A 16,916-nucleotide genomic window follows, 5' to 3' on the forward strand; every position below is an offset into this window, starting at 1 on the left:
AGCAGCAGCAGCAGCAAAACAGTTACAATAGATCTCTCTTACTGAACAGACAGTGTGCTGCATACTCTACATGCTTTACCCCATTTGCTCACTACAACTTCTGCAGAAAGGAAGTTTGTTGTCTTGTGGAACATAATGGTTAAGCCACTGGCCTACACATCTCAGAAACTGGGGCATGGCTGGTGCTGAGAAGTCCACCTTTTTGATCAGCCAGTCATACTGCTGTCCTTAAGATCAAGAGTTCTGCATTCAGTGCTGTTTAGTATGACAGGACAGGATAGGAGGAAGGACACCAGCATCTGCCTGGGCTCTCAAGGCCTCATCGTGGAGTCCCTGTGCCTGTGTTCTTTCCACTTCAGGGTGGATGGAAAAAATAAATTAATAGATATGTCTTATGTTTATTGGGAGGTATGGGTGGCAAGTGGTATATTTATAACCAGATGTAAAGCGCCTTTATGAAATATGAAGTCTTCATCCTAGCAGCCTGCAACTGTGACAAAAATATGCATGTGATGAGAGGGTCATACGGCTGCCTGCCAAGTGCCTCTCTTTATGCTGGTCTTTATGTTCTTCCTCTTTTCAGCCAAATAGTCCCCTCTCTTCCTCACTAAGAAATAGCAGTGGTGCAGTAAACTGATTACTCTGATTGTGGTGTGGACGTGTGAGTGGGTGGACTTGGGTGGAAGGTCCTGATTTTTTGTTGCTTGACTTCGGTGGACCTCTGGTGTCCAGCAAGGCTTTCCTGAGAGGTTCCCACCATGCGCATGGACAGAAGTGAAAGGGCTGCCTCTAACCTGGTGGTGTCTGTAATTCTTCTAACTGCTGGGAAAACGGTGCCTGGTTTATGAGCTCAGTTTCCGAATCTCTTTTTTGGCATTAGACTTAGCTCTGATCTGGAAAGTGGACATTTTCCAAGGCTTTTCTCCATTCCTGAGAGCTCCTTAGACATCATGTTTGCAGGAAGCAAATGCATAAAGTAATTAGCAGATGAGTCGATGGACCTGCCTGTGGTGACCACAGGCTCTCACTCAGCCTAATAGCTGTTAAGATCTTCGGGCATAGATGACAGAAAGGCCTACTGTGACTAAGCCTCATTTTATTTAAAAAAAAAAAAAAAAAAAGGTATATTCATGTGGTGTGATATGGTTGATGTAACCCTCTCCCCCCTTTTAAAGATATTTATTTATTTATTTATTTGAAAGATGGAGTTACAGAGAGAGGGAGAGAACAAGAGAAAGATTTTCCATCTGCTGATTCACTCCCCAAATGGCTACAACAGCCAGAGCTGGGTCTGTCAGAAACCAAGAGCCAGGAGCTTCTTCCGGGTCTCCCATGTTGAGTGCAGGGGCAGGGACTTGGGCCATCTTCTACTGCTTTCCCAGGTGCATAAATGTTACAGGAAAATGGCAGCAAAGAAATTATTATTACCTCAATTCTTTGTCTCTCATATGGAAGAAGAATTTCCAAGTGGACAAGGCAAAGAGAAAAGCAAGATTTAAAGGTTTAAAGGCAAGATTTATTTGAGTCAAAGACCTCCAGCCAGAGTGGCAAAACCTAAAGGACCCCATGGCACTGGGGTTTTTAAGTACAATTTTGGGGATGAAACTGTCAATCAATAATGTGGGGACAACCCCAACAAAAGACCTGACTTACAATACTTTATCCTATCTGGCATCACAAGGGTGGGATACCTAACTTCCTTTCACAGTGAACTGTAAACTCAAGAAGTAATCACCACTCTGTTGCTGTTCTCATGATAAATTTGGAGATTCTGAAGGAAGGAGGGAGGACATTTTGTTCTTGTTAAAGATAATCTTTTCGGGGGACGCAAGCATTCTACACTCCAAATTCCACTGGGACCACCCTGACTGCCTATTAACCTGTCTGACTCCTTACATTAGCAGGGAGCTGGATTGGAAGTGGAGCAGCCAGGACTTGAACTGTTGCCCACATGGGGTGCCAGCACTGCAGGCCATGGCTTTAACCCAGTGTGCCCTCGTGCCAACCCCGCCCTTTGACTAAAGAGGTTTATGTGGGGCTGTGTTGAGGATAGTGTTGACCAGCTGGCCAGTCTCATGTTTGAGGAGTGTGAGGGCAGTTGGTTATCTAAAGCAATGGTGATGTCATCTCTTCTGCCTTTGTAGTTTGCATGCTGTGAACTCCAGCCTAACTAGAGAATTTGGTTTTTGAGCATCTCAGTGAATTCAGTATTCACACGAGGCCAGACTGGAGAGAAGGGGTGATTCCTCAGTCCTGCCCTCCCCTGCTCCCATGATCATGATCACGTCTGAGGGGAGGATTTCACTAGATGAGTGCTTGCTTATGCAGTCACCGTGAATGGAAGTAGGAACGCTGGAAACCAGAGCCCAAGGCTCTGAGGGGCAGGAAGAAAGGCTCAGACTCTGAAATGCCCAGTCCTTTGTTTTGATGCTCCTGGTACCTAGCTTTAACTGCAAATCTGAGGCTAGTGGGTTAAAATGAATAGAATGAGAATGATAGAAGGAGATGGAAGACCTTCTTGGAACCTAAGTGGTTGGACCAGGGTGGAGGGTTCTAACTATGTTCCCTGACTTTGATGAACCTCTGCTGTCCAACAAGATTTTCCTGTGAAACCCCTCATTTGAGAGGTTCCCAGGAGTTCATACCTTGGCCAGAGTAGGTGAAAAGTGCCTAGAGAAAGGAAGTGCGAACACAAGGAAAGGCTCATTTTACCTGCTTCCCAGATGGCGCAGCAAGTCAGGGCCCAGGGTGCTGAAGGTCTGCTGCAACCTGGCTGCTAGGCTGGGTACAAAGGAGTGAGGGAAGGCTTTAGATACATTAGTGAGAACCACCATGGTCATGGACTCTGGAGGCAGAGGCAGTAGATGTGTGTTCATCTCCTTAATTTCCTTAATGCCCAGACCCAGAGCTGCTTTGGGATAACTTGAATCCTGTTGCCACCTGACCCAGAAGCTGTGTTGTAGATGGTTTTTGTTGTCTTCCCTCAGACATGTTTTCCCTACTCCTTCACCCCAGCCCTCCCTTCCCCTTCCTTATTCTTAAGTCCCAGGAAACACTGCTGAAACAAAACACCTGCTCGCAAACTCCTGACTGCATTATTCACAGTAAGTGACGAGAAGCTTAGTGGTTGGATTCCTACACAGGCTTTCATTTCAGACTGCTGGGAGCACTGTAAATAAATGTAAAATAAATGGCCATTCTGCCATTAGCCTTGTTAGAGAATTCGTAAAGATTTATTTCCCTTAAAGTCACACCTCAAAAAGGATGCTAAATATAATAAGGCTCATTTCCTTTTTGTACCCAGCCACCAAGTAGGAATAAGCTGTTGCACCTTGCTTGTGAGAACAGATAAAGATACCTCAACCATCTGCCCACTGCCATTATCACGGTTCTGTTTGTGTTCTTCAACTACCTTCAGCTAAGTGCGGTGCTGGAGCATTGCACATCCTTGCGATTAAACCTCAGGGGATGTGTGCAGAACCTTACTGTGCTGTGCTTTCCAATACATTCTTCTGTCCAGCACAGCAGATTGGCTTGTTCTTCCCTCCCTCAAGTGCCTTTGTGGGAATCATCTCATGACCTGGAATAACACTCCTCCAGACTCTGCCTTGTGCTTTCTGTTCATTTTTTCACTTGGGTCCATAGCCTGGGGAAAGTGCACTGTCCATTTTGCTGAGCCTTCAGGTGTATTGTGTTGGTTTCTTTGTTTGCTTAAGTCCCTGCCATGTGCAGGGGCTTTGCATCTCTATGGAGGCTGGTCTGCTGTTAAAAATATAGAATCAGGAGTCAGAAACCCTGAGAGTCTTGAGCTATATGACTCTAGACTTTGGATTTTGGGGAGCTTTAATGTCTCCATTCGTGAAAGGGAGGAGAATCTCTTCCATGCCAGTCACATACCCCAGTGGTCAAGAATCAAAGGCGTTGAAGTATGTTAAAAAGTGATTTGTCATCTGCTCCTCATTATGAAATAGCTGTTTGTACTATGAGTTTTCTTATACAGTAGAGCTGTATCATGTGCACATTTGACATATGGCAGATTCAGTTTACACATAGTGTTGCTTTCAATCTTTAGCTTCTACTGCTCCAGGGAAGGGAAAGCTATAGCTGCAATACAGAAACATTTAGTATCTATAAACTTTTAAGCATCCAAGAACCAGATCCTGGTAATTAGATGATAATTTGACAATGATTTTAGGAATTTTCATAGGTAATTTTGTACATCTGTAATTTTTAAGTGCTGACTTTACAGCTGAACCACAATACATTTGCATTATATCTCACATAGTCCCAATTATTTAACTCCGTTCTGAGTTAAAGCTCATCACGAGGCCAGGTGTTGGCATTTGCTGCTTGAGGCATCCTGCTTGAGCTCAGGAAGTGCAGGTCTCCGGCTTTCTGGATTAGGGATGCTCCTCCTGTTCTGGTAGTTGTAGTGATTATGACTTGAGAGGAGCCTCTGGGTAAAGCATGGCACTTTGTCTCCTGGGGGACCTAGATGACTATGTCTTAAAAAACCAGAATGGTGTCAGAAGGAAAAAAGAAACTGAACTCCCTTTTGTCAACCAATTTTTAGGTCTTTAGCTATCCTGTATAACCTACACTATAGAAGTTGTTAGTAGACAGAGTCATAAGTAAGCTTTAAAAGTTGTTTAAAGTAATCTTATGTGGAATGTAACTTACATTCAATAAAACACCCTTGTTTCAAATGTACAGGGTGCAGTGTTACCACAAATGTATGCACTGGACCACCAAATGTGGACTATTTCTATCATCCTAAAAAGTTCCTGTGTCGATTGGAGTTAGTCCCCCAACCTACATAACTAGTAATCTGCTCTCTGACTGCAGATTGATTTTGCTTGTTCTAAGTTCCATAGGAATGGAATCTTTTCAGCATGTTTTGGTGGTTTTCATATGTGCTTGTGTTCATCTGCAGTTTTCATATACTATTGCCTAGTGGTATTCCATTTGGAATATCCCACAAGTGATCTTTTCACATGTGGGCGGGCATTTGAGTTGTTTGTAGTTTTTGACAGAGCAAGTAATTTATCTCAAGGGATCATGACTGTAGTAAGATCTAGCCTTTGGTGGCTAAAACAGCTAGAATCTTAAAAAAAAATTAAAATTTTTCTAAGGTTTCAAGTTGTTCCCTCTAACCTCACTTATTTGCAACAACTGTGTTTATCAATGTCACCTAAGTTTTCCCCAAAGGAAATTATTTTAAAATTCTCCATTATCTGATTCAGCTCTCAAAATCATCTTGATTTAAAAGATCATTTTTTATCCTAGTCATAAAAGCTATCATATCAACATACTGAAGGCCGGCACCGCGGCTCAATAGGCTAATCCTCCGCCTTGCGGCGCCGGCTCACTGGGTTCTAGTCCCGGTCAGGGTGCCGGATTCTGTCCCGGTTGCCCCCTTCCAGTCCAGCTCTCTGCTGTGGCCCAGGAGTACAGTGGAGGATGGCCCACGTGCTTGGGCCCTGCACCCGCATGGGAGACCAGGAGAAGCATCTGGCTCCCGGCTTTGGATCAGCGCGATGCGCCGGCCGCAGCAGCCATTGGAGGGTGAACCAACGGTAAAGGAAGACCTTTCTCTCTGTCTCTGTCTCTCACTGTGCACTCTGCCTGTCCCCCCCCCCAAAAAAAAAAAAAAAAGAGAGAGAGAGAGAGAGTTATTGAAGAGAACCAAGCAGTTATTTATCCTGTTTTTTTGGGTCTTGTTTCTGATCATTGGTGACTCAAAGAACTCAAAAAAGACAACATCTTTACTGCCAGGACACTATTTAGAAGAATCAATGTCTCTGTCTCTGTCTCTCCCTCTCCCCTTCAAAACATTCATGGACAGCAGGGGGAGGGAGGCAGCACTATGGTGCAGAGAGTTAAGCCACCATCTGCAGCACTAGCATCCCATATGGGCACCTGCTCCACTTGTGATCAGGCTCCCTGCTAGTGTGCCTGGGAATGCAGTGGAGGATGGCTCAAGTGCATGGGCCCCTGAACCTATGTGGGAGATTTGGGGGAGGCTCCTGGCTCCTAGCTTCAGACCGGCTCCAGCTCCAGCTGTTGCCACCATTTGGGAAGTGAGCTAGTGGATAGAAGATCTCTCTCTCTCTCTCTCTCTCTCTCTAAAACTCTCCTCTTTCTCTCTCTGTAATTCTTGACTTTAAAATAAATAAATCTTAGGAAGAAAAATTCATGGGAAATGTGTATTATGAAAAAAACATGAATTTAAAGATTTTTGCACCAAAATAAACATACCTTTTAATTCCATTTTCTGTTAACTTTTGGACAATACTCAAATATATAAGCTATACATTTATCACGTACATCTATTAATTTATAAAATTAAAATTCTCAGTATTATTGGAGTCCTCTGGGGCTGGAGTGGTCAGAAAAGGCTTGTGGCAGGAAGGGGCCTTGTGTGAGCAGAGCATACCTGGAAGGGGATGAGTTTAGGCACAGGGAGGGCAGTAACGTCCATTTGGATGAGACTGAATCATGGCCCTTTAAGAGGCAGCAGATCATAAAATCCTAAAGGTAGAAAGTAGCCAAACTGCTGCGCATTTCATAGGCTGCCCTGTAAAGCCAGCATTTTATCCTAGCAACATTTGAGTGTGTTTACAAATGTTTTTGTAGGACAGTGCTGTCATTAGAGCAGATATTTAAGATTTAATTCCTGTCTTCATCTCTAATTTCATATGTAGCAAATATTATTGTTTGCAAATTCAGATAACTAAATTATCCCAAGGGGGACTAATTCAAAATTCTTCATAAGCTGATTAAACTTACTTAGACTTCTTGATCCAAAAGATTATGTTCCTATACACCCTGTCTTTTATAAATATTTTATATGTCTGTAATGCTGTGGTAAACACAGGAAATCAAAATCTGTTAATTTTATCACTTGTCTTTCGGTGTTTTTTCCTTAACCACTTAGGGATTGGGGCTGGTTGTCTCCTCTGTGAGAAAATGACTTAACACTGAAGTAGAATAGAAAGTATTCCCTTCTTACTTCCTTTGATCGGGCCAGTCCTACAAATTATATAATTAAATTTCTTCTGCAGAATGCCAATTCTTTGTGTTTTTTTTTTTTCCTATCAAAAAGATAATATAATAAGCAATCACTGGTATAATGAGTTTATTTAGAAATAAACCTTTTTTATTTGCTTGAGAGAGAGAGCTCTTCTATCTACTGGTTCACTCCCTCAAATGCCTGCAACAGCTAAGGCTGGGCCAGGCCAGTGCTAGGAGCCCAGAAATCAATTTGGATCTCCCATATGGGTTGCAGCTACTTTAGTTGGGAACCAACTACTTGAGTCATTCATAACCTGCTGCTGTTCAGGGTGCGCATTAGCAGAAAGCCAGAATCGGGAGTAGAGCCAGGACTTGAACCAGGAACTCCAAGAGAGTAGGACATAAGTGTCTGAAGTAGCATCCTAACCACTATGCCAAGTGCTTACCCCTAGAAATAAAAGTTTATGTCACTGGATATTGATGAAGACAGTCATTGAGGAGGCAATTCAAAATAATGTTCCAAATATGAAATATGTGTACAAGGGCTGTAAATATAGTCTTCTGGTATTTTTCACTCATGTTTCTTGAAGTGCTAAATTGTATATTTAGCGTTAATTTGGGAAATTTTCATCATTCAAGGAGAAACTTAATAAATTATTTCCTTATTGTTTATTAATCTGATGCAGATCTCTTAGGTGTGTTCTGATGCAAGGTTCATAAGGTTGTTCTGTTTCTACAAGGGCTGACTTTTTGTTGGAAAAGCATTATTTCAGATATACAAAATGGGACCATCAAAATTAACAAGAATGTTTGGTTTAGATGGAGTAGGTTGTTTTTAAAAGTGTAGCTAAATTGTCTTGAGATAGAGTTTATGGTTGGTTATTACTCATATTTTGATTACTGTGTCTTGTTTAGTATGTCCAGAGGTTTAGTATATTCATATACTATATAGTATGATGTATACTTAAAAAGTCTAAAGTACATCTTAATAATATGCTATTACTCCTTCTCTTATTGCATCTATGGCAAGAGAAGAGGTCAGGGTATCAGAACTTGTTAAGTATTGATGAAACTATGAAGCAACATTGTTTCTGCTGAGGTCTGTGAATTTTAATATTTATGCTTGGTAGCTGTTATGTTTTACACAGATTTACATTGCATTTGCTAAATTATGGGGTCAACATTGATAAGAGATTTGAGTCCTTCCAAATGGGCTGAATGATAATGGCATTTCCATTTAGACCTGTCTCTAGGAATAATACAGATATGATGAGCCAATTCTAATGGCATATAGCTTTAATTCATGGAAAACAGTGTGGTTAAGAGTCAGGTTTGTGTGGGCAGGTTAAACCACAGCCTGCAACACTGGCATCCCATCATGGACAGCCATTCAAGTCCTGGCTGCTCTACTTCTAATCCAGCTCCATGCTAATGCAACTGGGAAAACAGCAGAGGATGGCCCAAATACTTGGACCCCTGCCTCCCACCTGGGACACCTGGATGACATTTCAGGTTCTTTGCTTTAACCTGGCCCAGCCCTGCCCCTGTAGCTATTTGGGGAGTTAACCAGAAGGAAGATCTGTCTCTCTCACTCATATTTTCCTTCTCCCTCTCTTTTACTTTGTTTTTCAAATAAATAAAAATAAATCTTAAAAAGAAAGGGTTGTTTGCCTGCATTTATACCTGCATACCCAGTTACTGTCATTCGTCCTTGCATTCACAAAGAAAGACTGCTTTGTCCTTCTGAAGGCCACCTGGATATTGATTTGCCCTTGAACCCAAGCATGCAATGCTTCTGCCTGACCTTGCTCTTTTTGCATACTCGGACGTTTATTTCAGATGGTACATAATCTTAATTATATAATGGCTTGACTGAAATTAGTCATTCTGTTAATAATGTTGTTTACAGACCCTACAGCGCATTACTGGACCTTATTTTAGAGACACTTGATTTCTTTATACTCACCCATGATCCAAAGAGGTTTTTAACTGGTTTACATGGGCAAAAGCACTGTGAATTGGAAGCAGTTTACAAAAGGGAAACAATAGTTGTGAGGCAAAGAAATTTTTTTTTTTTTTTTTTTTTGGTCAGGCAGAGTTAGAGAGAGAGAGAGAGAGACAGAGAGAAAGGTCTTCCTTTTCCATTGGTTCACCCTCCAAATGGCCGCTACGGCCGGCGCACTGTGCTGATCCGAAGCCAGGAGCCAGGTGCTTCTCCTGGTCTCCCATGCGGGTGCAGGGCCCAAGGACTTGGGCCATTCTCTACTGCACTCCCGGGCCACAGCAGAGAGCTAAACTGGAATAGGAGCAACCGGGACAGAATCTGGTGCCCTGACTGGGAAACTGGGGTGCCAGCGCCGCAGGCAGAGGATTAGCCTAGTGAGCCATGGCGCCAGCCATGAGGCAAAGAATTTTAGACTCTTTGGAATTTTCTATTTAGTAAAAGGAATACAAATGAATAGCTAAACTGTGGGAAAAAGTTCTTATATGTTGATTGGTCCAGGCGCGTAGCACAGGGAATGCGTTCTGAGTCTGGAGAAGAGTCCTGGCAGTCGGGATGCTGAGGCCAAGTTTTAAAGAAGCGGTCAGCTATGAGCTGGGTTTAGAAGTAGGGGTGGGGGGCTTGCACTGTGGTGTGGCGGGTGGGACCGCTGCCTGCCAGTTCATATCCCGGCTGCTCCACTTTTGATCCAGCTCTCTGCTGTGGCCTGGGAAAGCAGTAGAAGATGGCCCAAGTCCTGGGGACCCTGCACCCACATGGTAGACCAGGAAGCTGCTCCTATCTCCTGGCTTCCGATCGCTACAGTTCTGGCCATTGTGACCATCTGGGGAGTGAACCAGCAGATGGAAGACCTCTCTCTCTCTCTGGTGTGTGCTGTCTCTCTCTCTCTCTGGCTCTCAGTAACTCTGCCTATCAAATAAGTAAATAAATAAATATTAAAAAAAAAAAGAAGTAAGTGTGGAAGACAGTGAAGGTTGATGTCTGTACAAGTGTGGAGAGTAGAAGGAATGTTTTGCCCATTCAGGTGCTCTGTTTTCCAACTGATGCATTCTTTAAGCTACTTGTTTTAAGATTCAACATGGAGGGCCGGCGCCGTGGCTCACTAGGCTAATCCTCCGCCTAGCGGCGCCGGCACACCGGGTTCTAGTCCCAGTCGGGGCGCCGGATTCTGTCCCGGTTGCCCCTCTTCCAGGCCAGCTCTCTGCTGTGGCCCAGGAGTGCAGTGGAGGATGGCCCACGTGCTTGGGCCCTGCACCCCATGGGAGACCAGGAAAAGCACCTGGCTCCTGGCTCCTGCCATCCGATCAGCGCGGTGTGCCGGCTGCAGCGCACCGGCCGTGGCGGCCATTGTAGGGTGAACCAATGGCAAAGGAAGACCTTTCTCTCTGTCTCTCTCTCACACTGTCCACTCTGCCTGTCAAAAAAAAAAAAAAAAAAAAAAAAAAAGATTCAATATGGAGAACGTCTTTTCATTTTTGACTTAAGATGCAAAGCATGAGCATATTTCTTCTTTAAAAAAGTAGTTTGAGGGGGCATTGTTGTGGCACAGCAGGTTAAGCTGCCACCTCTAATGATAGCATCCCATATGAGTGCCAGTTCTAGTCTCAGCTGCTCCATTTCAGCTTCAGCTCTCTGTCAATGCACTTGGGAAAGCAGCAGGAGATGGCCCAAGGACTTTGGCCCCTGCCTCCCACCCGGGAGACCTGGATAGAGTTCCAGGATCCTGGCTTCAGCCTGGCCCAGGCCCAGCTGTTGTAGCCATCTAGGGAGTGAACCAGCAGATGGAAGATCTCTCTGTGTGTCTCTCCCTCTCTCTTTCTGTAACTCTGCCTTTCAAATAATAAATCTTCAAAAAATTATTTTGATAAATATGTAACATGACTATTTTTATTTTATTTTTAAAGGTTTATTTATTTTTATTTGAAAGTCAGAGTTATACAGAGAGAGAATAGGCAGAGAGAGGGGGAGAGGTCTTCCATCCCCTGGTTCACTCCCCAATTGGCTGCAAAGGCCGGAGCTGTGCCAATCCAGAAGCTTCTTCCAGGTCTCTCACGCGGGTACAGAGGCCCAAGGACTCAGGCTGTCTTCTACTGCTTTCCCAGGCCATAGCAGAGAGCTGGATCAAAAGTAGAGCAGCCAGATCTCAAACCGGCACCCACATGGGATGCTGGCACTTTAGGCCAGGGCATTAGCCCACTGTGCCACAGTGCTGGCTCCCACATGATTATATTTTTAAAGACAATGCATTAAATTTAGAAAATGTTGAACTCTAGAAGACTACTATTATGTTTCAAAAAACTTTATATGCCTCAATTTTTAAAGCTTATATCTTAATTTAGACAAAATATTGACTAAATTTTATAAAAGCTGACTTCTAAGGTTGTAATTATGCATTTTTAGCTCAAACTAGTGATGTTTAATTTACTGTAATTAATTTAATTTTAAGCATGCAGTTTTTATAGATGGTGGAACTCATTACTGTATGCAAGCATGAAGTTATTGTGTGACATTTGTGGAGATGTGCTTCTGGTTGGGTTATTCTGTCCATCCATATGATTAGTATGTACAACTGTTAATTTAACAGTTTGATCAGCCAGGGCTCTCAGGAAAGACTTATCAGCCATCAAAAATAGCCATCTTGGCTATAATGGTATAATTTTAAAATTATAATTATTTTAATTGCTATCAACTTTATTTTACCAGCTAGTGGTAAATAATTATTAGGAGGCAAACTTTATCAAATATGGTTGCTCCCTCTGCTTCCAGGAACATTAAAATCAAAATAGTCTGCATTCCACTGAACCTTATATAAATGTCTGATGTAGCAACTTTAGCAGTTTGATGTGTGTACATGTGTGTGTGTGTGTGTGTGTGTGTGTTCATCCCCCAAGCAGTAGGCTCTTCCAGGGTAGGGATAGGTATCTTAATCATCATTTTACTCTGAAGTAGTGCCACAGAGTAAGTCATTAGTAACTGTTGACTGCATGGATGAATTCATGAATGTTGCTAAGGATAATTATAATCAACCTCATGCAACTCTGTTATCATTTTGTAGCATGTTCCTTACTCAGTATTTTATAGACTCGCAGAGCACAAAAGCTGAGGTGATTTTTAGTGGTGATCTAATTTTTTTCCTTAATGCATTAAAGCTGTGATTTATAGAGAGAATTGATTTGCCAGGGGACTCGGAGCCAGTGACTGGCAGAGCTGGGCCTAGAACTGCGAGCGTCTTGTGGTCCGGCCTGATTCCCATGACATGCCTTGCTACTGCCCACTGATCGCCAGCTGTCTCTCCCGAATAGTTAAATGTGCCACAGGGCTGGTCCTGCTGCTTTTTCCATGTATAGCTCTAGGGACCTTGCTCCTTGGTATTTCCAATGTCTAACTGGGTTATCCTGAAATAACATTTTTCTAACCAAGGCTGGCAGCTCATATAGCCAGAAAGTTCCTGAAGTTTCAGACTACAGATTGTGTGATGCAAATACCTTTCTTAATTTGCAAGGCCAGTTATTTCACAAGCACGCAAAGGTAAGGATGAGAGAACTCTTTTATTCCTACAGTATTATAAATTGTACGCAGTTCCTGGAAGTGATAATCCTGAAAAAGCATGCAGCAGATGTCAACATTTTGCACTGATTTTATCCTGACTCTTGATATGAAGGTTTGCCTCAGTGGTCTTTCAGGTAAGGGAACGAAGAGCAGAATAGGAAATTGAGCTGTTTGTTAATTAAAAGAAGTGAGTGCATCGGTGGATTACTGACAAATGTAGAGGCACCCAGAGCTTTAATAAATTTGGCTCCGTTTGCAGCTCAGAATGAAGAGAGGTTAATTTTCTTTTAACTGGAAAAATTCAAGTGCTAAGACGAGGGTATATGATTCTGGATTCCAAAATGCAGTGGAGTAGGGGTTATTTTTGTAAGAGCTGCCTACAAAGGTACGGGTGTAGGGAGCATCAAGGAGATTTGGTGATGTGGTAGCATGCAGTCTGTTACTCACTGGGCCTGAAACGAGAGCAGCTGCCAGAATCAGAAGAGAATTAGCAGTTTCCTACCACTGCTGTAAAAAATTACCCCAAATTTAATGACTTAAACAGCACCAGACTTTGGAAAGTCCAAAGTCTGAACTGGGTCTTGGGAACCAAAGCCCAGGTGTCAGTAGGGCTGCAGGCCTCTCTGGAGTCTCCAGCGGAGAGTCAGGTTCCATGTCCTTTTGGCTTCTGGAGGCTACCTACTGTCCTTGCCTATGTCCCCTTCCCTCCATCCTCACAGCCTTTGCAGGGGTAAGGTCTTTCTCATGTCCCATCTCTGTGACGGTCTCTCTCTGACGGACCCCTGGGATTACAATGGGTCCAGCCAGATAATGCAGGAAAAGGTCCCTGTCTTGAACACAGACTGCTGTCCTGTCCCAGTTGACTGGATAACCGAGATGGCCACTGAATAGACTGATATATGGGCAGCGTGTGCATTGTCGATGTCTGGACAAAGAGATGATTCACGTTCCAGGTGGTGTGGAGCTGGGTGGCATGGTATTTCATCACATGATTCAGCATGACCCACAATTTAACACCGATTATTTACTCCTGGAATTTGCCGTTTAATAATTTTGGACCACAGTTGACCACGAGTAACTTTTCCTTTATAGGAAAACCACAGATAAGTGTAGAACATTGTCAGTGTTCTGGCTTCCAATCTCCTGCCAGTGGAACAAAAGGGCACAGGGACACAAGTGATGCTGTGGAGTCCATACTGGGAGCCAGGTAGCAAGGAGAAGCTGGGACCCAGAGAGTCACCCTGAAGCTATCCCACATCAGAAGCTGTTGACATCCTAGGCCTCGCTGCTTGGGATGGTTTCTCGAGCCATCCGAATGGATGAGCCGTTTGCTGTCAAGGCTGGCAGCCAGGACAGAAGCTGTGTTACTTAGCTTTACGTTGTGTTTGATAAAGTCTTTTTCAAATGTGTCCACCTTTTGTTAGCTGTGTGCTGTGGACTCAGAAAAAGTTAAGGTATATACATGTGGAGCCCGTACTGGAGCCCCCCTACTGCCCCCAGGCCACCTGGTCCTATTGAGGGCATTACTTGGTGAGGAGGCCCCCTGAGGCCTCTCATGCTGCTTTCTCTCCCCTCATTGATAAGTGCCAAGAGCACCATGGCCCCAGTGATCCTTGGGGCCAGGGAAAGCCTTCCTTGAGTGAGGACTGTCCATTGTGTGATAGATTTTTTTTTCTTTTAATTCTGGTTCCTCACCCACTCAACACCAGAACCAGAATACACCCTGGGTGGGAGCAGTCAGCCTTCTTTGAAACCCCAGGCAGTGAGGTGGGTTTGGAGTCAGGCCAACCACCCTGATCTTGAGCAAATGATTTTCTTTCTTCCAAACTGGGTATCCACATCTATAAATGTAGGGCAAGAACACCTGCCCCCGGTCCCTGGCAGCGTTAGCGATCGTGTGTACGAGAGGTGCCTCTGGAGAGCATTATCTGATGAGGCAGCCAGTGAGCAAGGCGCACTGGGTGAGCACCTAGACTGGGACAGCACCTGGGAACCTTGGGTCCCTAATGCAGCTGTTCACCTCCCCCAGTGGGCCTGCACATGGCCTCAGGTGTGCCACGGAGCAGTGCAGATTCTGCTCCAGGGAGCCTTGACAAGAACTCTCAGCCTGGGAGTATTGAATGGCTTCTGTTAAATGGGAAGAATAGAACGGTAATCTCATCTGAAAAAATTTGCACAGGGCCTCACTTGCTTGATTATTCCTTTCCTGTCCTTCTCTTTATAAAGGATACATTACAGAGGTCTGGCCTGAGCATTTAATTAGGTTATTTTTTGTTTGCTCAAGAAGGTAATATTCTTGCCACTGCATACTCCAGCAAATGCAGCCCAAAAAGTTGTAATTTTGCCAGCTCACAGTAGCTTTCTGAGGTCAGTGAGAGCTTCAGTCTTTCAAGACCCCAGATGGCTGCAACATAGGTTCCTGCAGTTTCTCTTCATCCTACAGAAAGGGCCTCATTCGCCATTGCATGGCTGATGCTAGCCTAAAGGTTCTTTAGAATCACATCTTACAATCTTGACTGCCATAGAAAAAACACTGTTATATAGAATGTCCAATTGTATAAGCAAATGAGCATCTGGGACAAGCTTTGAGGCCTCCCAGGCCTCTGAACCTTTTGGTTTCTGGGATCCAGAGTTGATGTCTTTAAATTAAATGGCAACCATTATCTCTTTACTTTAAAGCAAAGATTCCCAGTCACACAGATGGAGATTGCTTATTGGAAAGGCACAGTGACACATGGAGACAGCAAGTGAGAGAGAGAGAGAGAGAGGGAGAGAGAGATCTTCCATTTACTGTTCACTCCTCATAGCCAGGCACCAGGAACTCCATCCAGGTCTCCCATGTGGGTGGCAGGAACCCAAGTACTTGGGATCATCTGCTGCCTCCCAGATGCAGCAGCAGGAAGTTGGATTGGAAGTGGAGGTCGGACTCAATCCCAGGCACTCTGATAGGAGACGCCGGGTCCAAAGTGGCAGCTTAACCTGTGCCACCACGCCTGACCTGAGGTCATGTTTCTGAAATTGCATTTTTAGGATTCACACAAAGACTTAATAAGAACTTATAATGCTTTTTATTATACACAGTACATCAAACAGGTAAGTGGATCAAAGTGTGAGATTGATTTAACGGATCGTTGAAAATATCATTTGTTCACATCTACCTTCTTCTGTAGTCCACACAGAACAGATCCATTAAGGGAATGAATGAGTCAACTCTTCTAAACATACTGTGAGGATATATATTCAGTACCTCTTGGTTTCTGGGTTTTCATTTTTTTTATTCCTCAGCAATGTGTGACGTGTCCCAGTTCTGTAAAAGAATAGTACTGGCAGGAAGAGAGACCTCATGTTCCATTCAGGGAGGCTGGAGAAAACATGCAGAAACTATCCCTCAGAGCAGGGGTCGGCACCCGCTCAGGTGATAGAAACTAGGGCTGTTACCATGGAGACACAGGTGGGAACCGGCAGGACTGTGTCCCGTGATTGATGTGGGGGGCAAGGGAGCAACACAGTCCAGGAAGCTAAGATTTACAGCTGGTGTGATGGGGCTGAAGTATTGAGATGGAGAGACACTCCAGAAGCGGGAAGATCGGGAGGAAGCCAGGGAAGGGGTGAATTGACTGGAAGTACCCACGGCCCGTTATGGTGAGAGTGCCGGAGCTTTGTAGAGCAAGTGGGCTGGGGAAGCAGGCGACTCAGGACGTGCGGGCACACAGGTGATAGCTGCAGATCAGAGTGGCTGGCCATGATGATCCAAGGAGCTGGCCTGGAGAGGAAAATAGCGGGCTGGGTGCAGATTTCTGGGGACTGACCGCATGTCGGGATCTGAACAAAGAGAAAACCACCAGGGGGAGAAGGAAGGCCTGGCTGGAGAGGCTGGTGGAGAATGAGGCGGCAGTGCCAGGAAGGAAGGGAGAGGGGGCTGAGGATGCCAGGTACTGCGGAGGAGATGGCCCAGGAGGGCGTGTCCAGACTCTGAAGGGGACCTCTCAGAGGCGCCTGGAGAGCAGATTTATTGTGAGAGGGTAGTTAAGGCGCTTGAGTGAGAAGGGAAGATCACCAACTCTCGGTCTTGGAGTGAGAAGATGGTGCTGGTGGTGGTCGTTGCAGATGGCTGAGGGGGCTGGGTTCTAGCAGCAGGAAACCCTACTTTCTTTGAATCGCTCATGCTGTGAATGTAGAGCAATGGTCCTCAACTGGGTCAGGCTATTGTGTGTTGAAAAGCTCTCCCGGGTTACAAGGTCCAAGTCCTGTTTCTGGGTTGAGTCCCAGGACTGGAGGATGAAACATAAAACCCACACTACTACTTCCCGACTCCGGAGCCGCAAACCCAGGGTTGGGCAGGGCCGAAAAC

General features: G+C 44.5%; 1 protein-coding gene across 3 annotated transcripts in view; it reads left to right on the plus strand.

Moving 5' to 3' along the window:
• LOC100340719 (guanine nucleotide-binding protein G(q) subunit alpha) overlaps positions 1 to 16,916 on the plus strand; it is a 315,175-nt gene that overhangs the window by 157,032 nt on the left and 141,227 nt on the right. Inside the window, exon 1 of one of the 3 annotated variants that reach the window (XM_089336562.1) lies at positions 12,443 to 16,207. The exons of the other annotated variants lie outside the window; for them this stretch is intronic. Within the exon in view, the coding sequence (XP_089192688.1) occupies positions 16,205 to 16,207 (3 nt within the window). The 5' untranslated portion in view covers positions 12,443 to 16,204. Of the gene's footprint in view, positions 1 to 12,442; positions 16,208 to 16,916 lie in introns of those variants that run through there. 3 annotated transcript variants of the gene reach the window in all.

The sequence above is a fragment of the Oryctolagus cuniculus genome, chromosome 1 (genome assembly GCF_051225735.1).
Source record: "Oryctolagus cuniculus isolate XC-2025 breed Fujian yellow rabbit chromosome 1, ASM5122573v1, whole genome shotgun sequence".
Classification (NCBI taxonomy): Eukaryota; Metazoa; Chordata; class Mammalia; order Lagomorpha; family Leporidae; genus Oryctolagus; species Oryctolagus cuniculus.